The 14022-nt window shown below is 40.2% G+C and overlaps 1 protein-coding gene across 1 annotated transcript; it reads right to left on the minus strand.

Moving 5' to 3' along the window:
- Positions 1-37: 37 nt before the first annotated feature.
- On the minus strand, positions 38-13779 carry LOC146573190 (target of Myb1 membrane trafficking protein). Its single transcript, XM_085277811.1, has 15 exons — positions 13553-13779; positions 10893-10977; positions 9447-9525; positions 8999-9148; positions 8037-8171; positions 7801-7950; positions 7539-7655; positions 4542-4675; positions 4417-4459; positions 4178-4304; positions 2075-2141; positions 976-1066; positions 828-887; positions 696-738; positions 38-609 (listed from the first exon to the last, which is right to left on the minus strand). The coding sequence occupies exons 1-15, from the start codon at positions 13623-13625 to the stop codon at positions 464-466; spliced, it is 1500 nt and encodes a 499-aa protein (XP_085133937.1). The 5' UTR covers positions 13626-13779; the 3' UTR covers positions 38-463.
- Between the last annotated feature and the right edge of the window lie 243 nt (positions 13780-14022).

The raw sequence follows: 14022 nt of genomic DNA on the forward strand, positions 1-14022 counted from the left end.
CTAAGGAGTAAAATATTTTAAAAAGAGACCACATGAAAAATGTTCATGGGGCAAATGCCCCATTTATTTTCATCTACACAAAATCAGCATTGTGGATCAAAGGCACATTTGGTGTAATATCAAGTATATTTTCTGCATCATACTAAACATCCAGTTTACTCCCATGTTATAATCTTACATATAAATACAGTCACATAAAATTGTATATACGCACATACAGATAACAAACAGCAGAATTAACAGAGAAATACAGCATTTATGAAACAAGCTGATTGATTAGCAGTTCTGTAGTGTCAGGTTCCATCTGTGTGTGTGTGTGTGTGTGTGTGTGTGTGTGTGTGTGTGTGTGTGTGTCCTTTAGAAAAAACCCGACCTGGCACACTATACGTGTGAATGTAACCATATTTCAGTCTGTGATACTCCTGTGTTGACCTCCATCCTGTCGTCTTGCTTATTCACACACTCAGAGTGAGAACAGATGATCATGTGTGCTATCCTGTTGCTGGCTAGATTGTGGTGGCCGTCTGGGTGTGGAAGATGGCACATTGAGAATCGTCTGGCTGCTGTAGTCTGCCGCCTTCGCCCGATCCTCCAGGAACTTATCAAACTCTGAAATGGTGACACGTATAATTTAATATTTGTGTGTGTCTGAAAATATTATCATTACTCAAAAGAAGCGACAGGACCAGACATACCTTCACTGGAAACTCCCTCGCAAACTGAAGACTGCTCTTCCGGCTTTTTCGTAGACAAAGAATAAAGATTATGTCATGCTATTATCACCCTGATCTATCTATCTATCTATTCACACACATGTGTTCTCTTACCACATCAGAAGATAACCATTTGTCAATATCATTCTGCATAGAGTTTGTCGCTGGCGGAATCTAAAATAAATTAAATGACCCTGAGTTTTATTTATTCGTAATATTAAAACAGGGATATTACTCCAAACAAAATCCAGCTGCATCTTACTGTTGCTGTACTCCCTCCTCCTGTGACCTGCAGCCTGGTATCAAGAGCTCCAGCCAGGCCCTCTACAGCTCCTGGATCTTCATACCTAACACTGAACACACACAACCACACACAGATCAGGCATATACAGCACATAAAAACACTCAGACACTTTGTTAGGTACACCTGTTCAACTGCTCGTTATTGTAAATGTCTAATCAGCCAATCACAGAGCAGCAACTCACTGCATTTACGCGCGTAGACAAGTAGGCTGAAGTTCAAACCAAGCATCAGAACAGTGGAGAAAGGGGAGTTAAGTGACTTTAAGCAATGCATGGCTGTTGGTACCAGATGGGTTCCTCTAAGTCAGGGATGGGCAATTCCAGGCCTCGAGGGCCGGTGTCCTGCAGGTTTTAGATATCACTCTGGGTCAGCACACCTGAATCAAATGATTAGTCCATTACCAGGCTTCTGGAGAACTGCGAGACATGTTGAGGAGGTCATTTAGCCATTTGAATCAGCTGTCCTGGATCAAGGACACATCTAAAACCTGCAGGACACCTGCCCTCCAGGCCTGGAGTTGCCCACCCCTGCTCTAAGTCAAGGGTTTCAAACTCGCGGCCCAGGGGCCACTTGTGGCCCACGTCACCCCAGAGTTTTTGTCTTGCTCGTATCATTTTATTTTGTTGTATTTATCCGCGACACCTTGAAGGCTGGTCCATGAAGATATTGTGTGACATTAAACTGGTCCGTGGTGCAAAAAAGGTTGGGGACTGCTGCTCTAAATCATTTACTAGTTGTTAAATATAAATGGTGATGACAAGGTCGCTTGGATTTCTTATTGGAAAGGTCTTTGTTAAAGGCTCTGTGTTTCTAATAAAGCGTATTTGCTTACAACTGTCCAAAATTCAAAACTTAGCTTAATGTTAAGAAATGAAACACAGCTCTGATAGGAAGATTGTAATTGTCAGGGCCTTAAGGTATTGTTTTGATAAGTATAAATGTGATTCATTATCTAGCACATTAATAAATCGACTTGTTATCAGTGGCATGCAGATCCCTAACATATAAAACGCATAGATGATATCATTTATATCCATCATAAGTAAGTAACACTCACCTTTTCCTCTGGTCAGCCAGAGAGCTGCCTCTGGTTTGCGCAAACATATCAAATTCCTCCTCTTCATCTGCAATGCAGAAGTCTTCATTTTATTTACTTTGTTATCTAATTGCTGTTAATTAAAATTGTGGTATAACTTTAGAGAAAAACAAAATTGTATTAAATTTGACCATGTTTTCAAAAACATATATTTAAAATGTTAAGCAGAAGTAGCATAGAAGTTACAGCAGTTACAGAAGAGAAGTTCCTATAACCATTGTTGTTGCCATTCATCACATGAGGTGACACCGGTCAACATGGAGCTTATGCATTTTTAAACATTCCCTTGTGACGTTCAGCCACAGCATCCTGTTTTTACCAATCATAAGACAAATGCTACGGCTGAATAATCAATTTTGCTCAAGGAGCACAATTACCCAGAGGCTTCTATAGAGCTGCTATTAAAAGATCTGCTCGGAAACTGTAAACACTAAAAAAGGTGATTCAGCACTTCCTGTATTACTTCTATTCAATATTATCTCCTTTTCTTTATGAAAGGAAAGGAGATAATGCTCTCCCAAAATTCTTTCAGCGACACACTATCCAACAGTTCCCCAAAACAATAACAATGCAGATTATTATGCAGAATATTATGTAAGTGTTCATTGTTAGGATGTTTATCATTTCATATCATAACCTGATGATATGTTATGAAACTTCACCAACAGGCTTTGTTTAACCCACAGGAAGTAAGATCTGCTTCTTATGAAGTTAACGCCTTGCCTAAGGAACACAAATTTATATACACTATTTAAAAGGAAGCTCTTTGAATTAAGATCCTAAAACTAATTGTAATCATGATCACAGGGATTTTCAGATTTGCAATATTTTAGTTTGCATTAATTATGTTCATTGCTTTCTTCTGAGCTTGGGGAAAAAACATCTGGAGTACTTTAAGTTTCATAAAGAGGTTCCACCTTTCACCTACTCCAACCCTTCACTTTTCACATCAACTCAGTGGATAGAAACATAGAGGAGCTATCTCAACAAGACAAGGCTCAGCTGTACATCTGCATCTAAAGGATAAAGGTCACTTTTTCAAAGATGCCAATGTTTACATTTGGACCAAGAAGACAGATGGTTTGAAAGAGGAGCAAAAGACGCCCTCTATGTCCACTGTGAACGAGCATGGGGTGGTTTATGACACCAACTGTCATCCACTTACAATGAAATCATGAAATCCCTTCCCAGATGGCTCAACTTCCATGCACGTCTTGTGTCAGGTGACGTCAATAGACCACATGATAGCGTAAGGCAACGTCTCACAATGGTTTCACCCGAAACCTCCGGTGATAATGACCCACGCCTTTTTTCACACCTTGGTTCATGTGATAATGATTGATAGTGGGTTAACGACCCTCCTACGGGACAACCCCAACTAGGATATCAATACCTGGGACTCTCCACCTCCACCTCAGTTTTATTACTGAAGAAGCGTCTTGGATGAGAGGTGAAACATCTTTACAGTTTTTTAAAAAGTCCAGTTGCTTTTGTTCCAAGCTCCTGGGAATGCCATGACCTGGACGTCTAAGAAACTACACAGACAGATGTCCATTGCTGTATTTCTAGTCTTTAGATTGATAATTAATTAAATTGACTTCAGTCACAGGAAGCCTCAGTAAAACAAGGGTTATACTGGAACATCTCTCCAGCAGAAAGAGAAGTGATATATGAATAAGATCAGCAACTAGTGTGAGAACCATTTGATTTCACTTTAAACTCAATTTACTCCCTTTTCTTTAAAATTCAAACTTTGGTAATGAAGTCACATTTGTCACTGGTTGTTTTTGTAAAAACATACAGGGAAAAGTAACCAAAATGCCCTTTTTTGAATTGTAGTTTCACTATGTCAGAAGCGCCTAAATGTGTGAATGTAATCAGAGTCTTCAAGCAACTTAAAGAAGTCCAGACGCTTTTCTTTGCAAGCTCCTTTGACTAAGTATCATAGTTCCCATTTTCTAAGTGGTTGTTTTCCCAACAACTTCAAAGAAACGTGATGAGGAAAAGACAGTGTTTTTTGAACTGAACCGTAAAGAAGCTCAAAGTTACTCAAAGTTTACTGACTGTGATTGGCTGATTGCTGCTGATTGGTACTGGTGCTGGCGGCTGGTTGGCTGGTTGTTGAAATGACAGCTGGTTGTCTGACAGTGGAAGGCTCAGAACTGAGGTTGATAAGGTTTGTTGAAGAGCTCTGAAAAGTGGGTGAGAGCTTATACTCATTGCTTAAATGACAGTTTACTATTTTCAGACACACGGTGCAGCACACGTCATGTTAAAGAAAGTTAAACAAGAGGATCTTTTACCTGTTGTGTATTAGCAATCTGTGCCTTGTTCAATCTGTCAAACCTAAAAAACAATGCAGCACACTTTTGAGCACACTGTGGTTGCATCTCAACACTGCCTTACAAATAAAATCTGAAACATGCACCTCTCATAGCGAATGAAGGCGTTGTTGAGGTCATCATTGACCACGAGCAGCTCTTCAATAAATCCTTCATCCAGCAGCTGAGGGATGAGCTCCACCACCCGAGTCTGCATGCTCTTACAGACAGAGAAAAGCTGCTGCTTGGACAGAGGAGGAAAGAAAAATCTAATTATTTTGTCCCCAAATGACAGAGTGATTTTAAATAGATAATTTTCAGTCATTGGTATTATTCTGCTACATCAAAAATTACTTTCATGTTTTGTTTTCATCCTGATTTTAATCCATTGACAACAACACGAGTCATGCTCTAAACTTAGATAACACTAAAGGCAACGGTTTTACAGGCGGCATGAGACATCAAAGCAAACGTGCACTTCAGTAAAAACAAAATAATAAAGCTAAACATTAATTTAGATTCAGACTGGTGACGTTAAAGAATGGAAAACAATCACTCTAAAACCTGAAACACCTCTGAAACCTTTCAGTCAGTGTTGGTAATCTAATGTGGTCTCGTCACAACAGAAACTAAACTATGTGAAATAATATACAAAAACATTTTATGTTTGTCTTTTTTCACAAATAATGTCTTACAGTGGACAGGACTGATTGAAATGTGGATACTGTTATCTGTGACCTAAAAGTAAATGTAGAAAAGGGGCATAAAAGTGGGGCTCTCCAACACCTCCCCGGCCACTCAACACACACTTGACTGCCTCTTGGAGGAACACCCAGTTCATCATCACCATAAGCTTTTGAGTAGGCACGGTCAGGATCCTGTTTCTTGACTTTTCCAGTGCCTTTAATACCATCCGGCCCTATATGCTTCAAGAAAAACTGAACAGGATGGAGGTGGACCCCTGCCTGGTGGCTTGGATCTCCGACTACCTCACCGACAGACCACAGTACGTCAGGCTGAAGGACATCACGTCTGACACTGTGGTCAGCAGCACAGGAGCACCACAGGGAACTGTGCTGTCCCCTCTTCTCTTCACCCTGTACACCTCTGACTTCTGCTACAACTCTGAATTATGCCATATTCAGAAGTTTGCAGATGACACGGCCATCATGGGGTGTATCTGGGATGATCAGGAAGAGGAGTACAGAAGTCTGGTGAGGAACTTTGTCGCATGGAATCACACAAACCACCTGCAACTCAACACCTCAAAGACTAAGGAACTGGTTGTGGACTTCGGGAGGTCTAGAGCAAGTCCACTGCCGGTTCAGATAGAGGGGGAGGAGGTGGAGGTGGTCAACAAGTACAAGTACCTCGGGCTGTGGGTGGACAATAAACTGGACTGGTCATGCAACACAGAGCACCTGTATAAAAAAGCCCAAAGCCGACTGTACTTCCTCAGGAGGCTGAGGTCTTTTAACATCTGCAGGAAGCTCCTGAGGATGTTTTACCAGTCGGTGGTTGCTGGAGTACTTTTCTATGCTGTGGTGTGCTGGGGGAGCAGCACAGCAAAGAGGGACTCATCCAGGCTGGAGAAACTGATCAGGAGGGCTAGCTCTGTGGTCGGCATGAAGCTGGACACTCTGGTGACAGTGGCAGAGAAAAGGACACTAAAGAAACTGATGGACATTATGGACAATGCCAGGCATCCTCTGCACACGGCCATTAACAACCAGAAGAGTCTGTTCAGTGACAGGTTGCTTCTCCCAAAGACAAGAACTAACAGACTTAAAAACTCCTTTGTCCCACACGCCATCAGACTGTTTAACTCCTCTCTGGAGGGGAGAGGGAGGGGAAACAGGAGGACAAAGGAGGGGGGAACAACTAAGCTGTAGTGCCTCTTCACCTCACTGTGCAATACCTTTTGTGCAATACTTTTGTAAATAGTCAACAGTGCAATAGACTCAATACTTGAAATGTGCAATTCACTTGTATTTTTATTTTTATTCCTATTTATTCTATTTATCCCCTTCGTATATTTTATTTATATTGTCTCTGTATTTATATATATGTGTGTGTGTATAACTCTTTAACTTCTGTCGGTGCTGTGCTTTTTTGGAAATCGAATTTCCCAGAGGAACCCACCTGAGGGATTAATAAAGTTCTATCTAATCTAATCTCTCTAGTGCAACTGCCTTTCAGCAATTAGCAATATCACCAGAGTCTATAATGCGGGGTTCATGGTGCCCAGGTCCATGCCTTTGTCCCCCACACATTTCAAAATGCATCCAACCTCAAAGCCAATCTCTGTGGGCCCATTTGAGCTGTGAATGGCTGGGCCCCACGGCTTAAGGCTAGGCCACTGGACACTCAGCAGTAAGCTTCCCATCCAATTTGGCTCAAGGAGTGGCCAAAGTGATAGCTCAGTAGGTAGAGTGGTGGCCCCATGATCGGAAGGTCGGGGGTTTGGATTCCCCGAGGTACCCCCGAGCAAGGTACTGTCCCTACACACTGCTCCCCGAGTGCTAGATTGGTGGCTGCCCACTGCTTCACTGAGTGAATGGGTTAAACACAGAGAGGAATTTCCCCACAGGAATCAATAAAGCATACATCATTACAACGTTAAAGTGGTGGAGCTCAGAAGTTATGCTCCTAGGATCACAGTAGCAGAGAAACCCCTCAACCACATTAAGGTGACAATTCTTTGTGTCAAAAAGGAATTGTGTGGTTCAGCATATGATAAGGATGCTTCCTGAACACTCTCCTTTAGAGGCTTTTCAGTCTCACCCAGGTAGTGCAGACTGAGAACTTATTCCCAGCAGGGATTAGAAAATGTTCCTAAGGAATAGGATATTTTGCAATTTCCTTCTTAGCTTTTTGACACTGCAATTCGACTTTGGATAAGTGGCTGAAAATAAATGGATGGATGAAATACCACAAATGTACAACAATAGAACATTGTAAGGAAACTATATGGTGCATTGATTTTAGAACACAATTTAGGTCCTTAAACTGGCAACAGCAAATACACTATATTCACAGTCCACAGCTCCTAAAGGCACTTCTGACACACACACACACACACACACACACACACACACACAGACCTGTAGCAGCTGTGTATCATCTGGCTGGCTTTGTCCAGGGAGTAGCTCATTTAGCATTTCAGACATCACTTTGAGATTTCCTCTCACCAAATCGAGCTCACTTCGCAGCTTCTGCTCCTAGATTAGAGAAAAATACAAAAAGCAGTCAAACACTGCTAGAAAGGCCACAGTGATGCATTAATGTTACATGAAAATAAGATAAGCCATTTTCAGATACAGAAACAGTCTATATACAATGAGAGGTATTTTTGGTCAGTGGAACCTGTTCTGCAGTAAGTGAGACTGGTCCTTCACTGGGCTGAAATGAAGGTGATGTATTCTGACTGGAAATACTTGAAGCAGCTTCCAGTTGTGACTCATTTGTAGGAGCAGTGACAGGGGGCATCTCAGCGGTTCCATTTTCTGGGGTGCTCTGCAAGATTTGTCAGAGAGGTACGGTACAATAACTATCCAAACATTCAAGTGGTCTTTTGTTTTTTCACTGCAAGATAGTCTCACCCTATTTGGTGTGTGGATGGGGGACAGAGCATCCAGGTCTGTCATGGGGAACTCCAGACCTCGTCTTCTTAGGTCATCGTATACATGTACCACCCCCACCAGGGAGGAAGAGCTTCGAAATGCATCAGCCCATGACTGAAGATGAAAGAGAGCATGTAACAGATTGTAAAGAGATGACTGACCCCTAAATCTGCATCCAGTGGCACATAGAACGACACATAAAAGGCAACATGCAGAGAACAGAAGTGTACTGTCCTAGAGCATTTCTAAGCCTGAGACTATGTTAATGTTAGCGGTCTTTGTTTATGATTACCCACAAGAACTCTGACCATGTAGCAGAGGAATGTACATATCAATGTAGACACCTGGATTGTGAGCATTAAAAATAACACTGTTGCACATTTCCATAGACATAACAGAGTCTGTGAGACTGATTCCAGCCTCACAATGTAAATTAAAAAAGCGATTCTGTTAGGTTGTCTAATTTGAATTGACTAATAAATTAAACAGTGGCAATTGATTTTTTTTTATACAAATCATCTTAAGCTAAAGCTCTAGTGCCAGGATGTCAAACTCATTTTACATGGAGGACCACATACAGCCTATTTTGATCTTGAGTAATATCCTCTGTAATATCTTTATAATTGAGCGATTTGTATATAATAGTGCTATTCCTTAAAATTTTAAACTTTGCAATATATTGTATTATTTAATTAGTTCAGTCTGTTGGGATTATTAAAATATCCTGATTCTGATTAAATACTTTGGTGTAGTATAAGTGGTTGTGGGGGTGTTGGGGTTGTAAAGCTTCAAAAAAAGTCAAAAAAATTGATGCCCTCCTTTAAATTTTCCAAAGCCATCCAGCAGGCCGGATTTGAGTCTTTGCTGGGCCGATTCTGCCCCTCAGGCTGTAGGGTTTGACACCACTGCACTTGTGCACAAACACTCGGTCATGTACATACCTGTATGAGGCTGAGGACCCTGTCATGGAGGATAGTGGGTGGGTTATTTTTGGGCAGAATAGAACGAACCAAAACCCCCTCAACAAACTCCTGTGAGGCAACCAAAACGTGGAAACGATGGCCACAGTTCTTCACACACGTCTCCAGAACCTATATGAGAGTGAGAAAAAATCAACACAACACGTAACATATAAAAAAAAAAAGTGATTTTAGCTGCACCAAAATGAAAATCTATCTCTCTCTAGCATGACGTCAATGGGTTAACTAAGACCCGAGTTAACTGAGCTACTTGCACAAGTAAACACAGAAATCATCTCCTCTTGGATAACAGCCAACCAGGACAAAGATCATTTTGACCTGCAAAATATTCCTCTCACATCTGACAGGCCATGACAGAACAAATAACACAAAAAGAAAAACATACAATCTTTGACAGACAATTACTCACAGTGAGAGCAAACATAATCTCTCTGAAGTTCTTGTTTCCTACTATTCTCTTCTTAATGGCTTTAACTGCATCTCTCGGCCTGGGGAAAAGCATCACATGATGTTTGTTTACTTATCCATACTAAAGTTTAAAAATTTAAATATGCAACATAAGTCATTAACAAAAGACTGTAGATTATTAAATTAAAAATGGGTTTTCTCTGGCAAAACTATATATAACAACTTATTTTGTAATGGAGAATTTAGATATTTTCTTTTGCTGCTTTAACCTGTTTTTTCAACATGAGTGCAAAGAAAATGCACATGCTAGTGTTTACTTCTCCACAGTTTATCTAGTGGACATAACTATATATATAGTTATTTATAGTGGACAAATAACTAAATATATGAAATAAGTACATGTTTGAAAATTATTTGCATATTTATGCATAATTTCACAGTTTCATGGTCATATCTGTTAGCTAATTTTTTAATCTGTAAATTGTAAATCTTCAGTTCAGTCGCACTTATATTAATTGAAGTGTGTACTTCCATTGGCATGGTGAAAGTTGATTTTTTTCCTACTATCTGCTACCACAAGTATTTATGCAGTGACAAAAACCTTTAACACTGACAACATAAAATGTTAAAATCTTTCCTCCTTTAAAATCTCACAAAAGCTTTAAAACATGTTTTGGGTGTGCCCCGCCTCATGCCACATGGCAGCTGGGATGAGCTCAACAATACCCCATTAGCCTTTTACAGCTGAGGGGTAAAAACTAGCAAAACAAAAAATATAACTGTCTTAACTGGGACAGGTAACCTACACTTTTAACCCTATTAATCTGTTCCGTCTCTTCTGAATTAACTACTTTCAATTCCGTTTCATTAATTTTATTTCTATGGCCCAGTCTTCTTAAGGTGTTTGATATTGGAAGGTAATGAGCCTATAATACAACAATTAAACTATCCACCGTGAGTACCTCATGACAGTGGGGAGGAAAAAGTCCCTTACAACAGGAAACCTTCAGAAAAACATGTGTCAAGAGAGGCTTTCTCAGCAGAAAACATGCGTAATTAACTAGAAGACAGTGTTAGACGTAAGTAGGTCAATGGTGACAACCAGCACTGAAAGTAGCAACAAACCCGTAAAGGAAGTGACACAGTGATGCAAAAGCAAAACATGGAAACATGCTTACATAACTTGCCTTAGCTATTTATCTCTTAAAGTTATTAAAAAACAAATTTAAACTTTTTATTAGTTTGTGTCATTTATTATTACTAATACTATTATAAACAAAGCTAAAATGTTATATAGTGAGCATGTGTAATAACAAGTTTGACTTCGATGTGACTTGTGCAGAGAAAACAAGAAATAAGGAATTAATAGAACTGTTGTCTCTTCCTGCATGTGTGCTTCACTGACAGACCAAAAATACCCCAACACAACAAATAACATCATCCCTACCCTTCGTCTGTCTCATTGATGATGTCACAGATCTCCATGTTGAGCCCCCAGTCTTCCGATTGTAGTGATCCATTGGTCGCTTGCTCTGTCAAAAGTAAGGGAATGAGATCAAACTACATTTAATATGATAATACTGAAATTGGAATATTTGGAAAATCACAGTAAACAGAAGACTTCCCCCTTCTTTCATGACATCGACATAACACAACACATTTAAGGGTTCAATATTTCTGTTTCACAGACCAGACTTGAAGGTCTACTTATCATAATGCAAAAGACAAAAATGTGAACCAATGGTCTATATTTATAAAAGAAAGGTCACCATGTGATCATTTTATGCTCTGCTTTCACGAGGAGGGTTTAAAAAAATGATCAGTTACAATGGGAAACAGTTTACACATTTGCATAGTGTTCATTATGCTAGGAATTAAATAGCAACAGCACAGATTAAACCAGGGTTAACTGATTTTTTATGTTTTGGGAAACATACAGTAAAATCGATATCGTTTAAGCAGACTGATACCTTATTAACACACTTATTAACACTTCATAAATACACATGCTAAATATACCTCTGTGTCTACCAGGTCATTATGGTAAAAATGGTAAATGGCCTGTATTTATATAGCGCTTTACTAGTCCCTAAGGACCCCAAAGCGCTTTACATATCCAGTCATCCACCCATTCACACACACATTCACACACTGGTGATGGCAAGCTACATTGTAGCCACAGCCACCCTGGGGCGCACTGACAGAGGCATTACCAAGTGTGTGTCTGTCTGCTGTTTAGTGCTGACTAGGTTGAGTTGGTTTTGGAGCTTTTAGTAGAAAAAAAGGCAAAAAGGTGAAGATGTGACAGATAAAATCCTACATGAGACACTATGTGCATGCCACAGAGACATCCCATTCACTGTTCACATAAAATTACTGATTAGTACCATTCATTAAGGACAGTAATAGTTACAGAATGAATAAAATATGGAACTTCATGAGAACACTAAAAAAAGCACAGCTAAAAGCTGCACAGAGATATGAGAACTTTTTGTCTGTTTTAAAAATAACCCCTGACAGCTTATTTAGTTATGCTTCTCTAACTCTTTGCCTTCTCAAGCCGTTAACGAAGACAACACTGGTGAGAACCTCAAAATATGTAACTGCTTTCAGATAAAAATCCTCAGTGTAATGTTGCCTGACTAGACTTCATTAATGTAGTTGAGCTACACATGATTCTTAAAAGTCAGACATGCATGACAGTCAGTTTTACAACACGGGCAGGAGTCTTGCCAAAATACGTATCCGCCCATCCAGCTACCCATTATAAGATAGCTAAACGTCAGGGTTTATAATTCAAATAAATTCATTTAACTCTAAGGTAAACAGCTGCCGCATGCATATTAAAGCTGGTTAACCACAAGACACAAAAGTAGCCTGAAAAAAGACATTACATCCACTGACGACATCCTCATCAGTGGATGTAATGATGCAAACACGAGAGAGCTGTGCGTTTGTTTGTGTGTTGACTAAGCAGGTGCAGCATTAAACATGAAAAGTGAAGAATAGTTCTTACAAAGCAATACAATGTCTGACAGACCGACCACTTTAAATTCCAGGGTAAGATAAAAAAAAAATGTTGTGTTTTCTTTAAAGTAATTTTTCCTATAAATTGACAAAAAAATTTAAATATGGGTCATATTCTTTTACCAAAAGGTCCCACCCTTTTTTAACCCAACAAAAAACTTAAAATATAATAACACTTTCTTGATAAACGTTTCAGTAACTCATTATTTGTAGCATTGAGCTGATTAGAAAGGTTTCCCCTAAAATCCTGCATCCTCCAAACTATTTTGCAATCAAAGCCTGCTTTTTTTCCCCACTCCACCCTACACGGGCTCTTCATAAGTCTCTAAATCTCCTTCATTCCTTTCCAAAACTCCCCACACTCCCCGATCCCATTTACTCCATTTCCCTCCTCACCCCTTCCCTCCCACTCTCTTTCCCCAGCTCCCTTCCACTTCATGTGACTGTCAGCTGATTCTGCTCTCATTTGCCTCAGAAGTAGCTGACATTTATATGTGAGAAAGTGAGTGGAGGAGATAAGAGGAAGGAAGGCATGAGATGGGTGTGTGACATTTTCTTAATACCGATGACTGTCCTGATGTTACACATCTTTGCAGGCATCTGCACTTGCAGTGGATTGTGGGAGCTTTTAGTGGCTGGATAAAGAGAACTATCCCGGTGCCATTACGAGCAAATGGCAGATGCTTCATAAGATGTGTGACGGCACACACTTGTTGACACTTAGGCATAGTGTGAAACTGTAACACATCAGTGATAAGGAAGTGAGAAGGAACGCCAAGCGGCTTCCGGATTCGCCAAGTGAATTGCCACTCAATTTATATCGACCAATCACGTGGAAGAATCAAGGGAATTAATCCCGCCTCTCCTGCGTCATTGACTGTAAAAACTATCTTATTTTTCCTGGCAAATTTGGAGTTGATTAATAAATAGAATAAAATGCGAAAACCGGAAGTAAACAGGTTTGTCGCCACTGTCACGTGTTAGCGGAGTTTTTAAAAGCAAAACGGAAAATATACAAATGGAAGCAAACTGAACCGACTTGAACACCACTCTGAGCGGTTTTAAAAAGCAGCTGCTTACCGATTCTCTGTCCGACCGGCGTTGAAAATGGGTTTCCTATGAGAAACTCCATTTTCTCCCCGAGTGAAAACATCCTCGAAAATTACAGGCGTCCGCTGCCGAAGTGAATACGTTTGCTTGTTGTGTTAGCTTTTGCTTTAAGTGTCAGCCGCTGGCTCTGAGGCTCACTCGCTCGTGGGGTCACGTGAAAACGCACGCAGCCAGGAAACAGCATCAGCGTACAGACCGACGGCTGAAGCTTCTTCACACCTCAAACACTTTCCTAAGTGAGGAAAAAGTGTAGACTTTAATCATTTAAGTAGAAGTTCGGATATCCGTGTATATATATATATATAATCATTTCTTTTTTTGAGCTCCAGCAGATTTTCTTTGTGTACTGGCTGTGGTCAGCTGACATGTGCTGGTGCTGCTCTGAGGTTTCAGGCTCTTTGTGGACTTACACAGCTGATTTCAACAAAATGTAACCCAAT

This window comes from Mchenga conophoros, linkage group LG6, assembly GCF_057382185.1.
Source record: "Mchenga conophoros isolate Kocher_MC1m ecotype Shallow Benthic linkage group LG6, M_conophoros_male_GT1.1, whole genome shotgun sequence".
Classification (NCBI taxonomy): domain Eukaryota; kingdom Metazoa; phylum Chordata; class Actinopteri; order Cichliformes; family Cichlidae; genus Mchenga; species Mchenga conophoros.

Coding starts and splice junctions, on each gene's coding strand:
- LOC146573190 (XM_085277811.1), bottom strand. CDS start 13,625: ATGTTTTCACTCGGGGAGAAAATGGAGTTTCTCATAGGAAACCCATTT. Junction 9,149..9,446: donor AGATTATGTTTGCTCTCACT/GTGAGTAATTGT, acceptor ACTCTCATATAG/GTTCTGGAGACGTGTGTGAA. Junction 888..975: donor GAGGAGGGAGTACAGCAACA/GTAAGATGCAGC, acceptor AATTTATTTTAG/ATTCCGCCAGCGACAAACTC.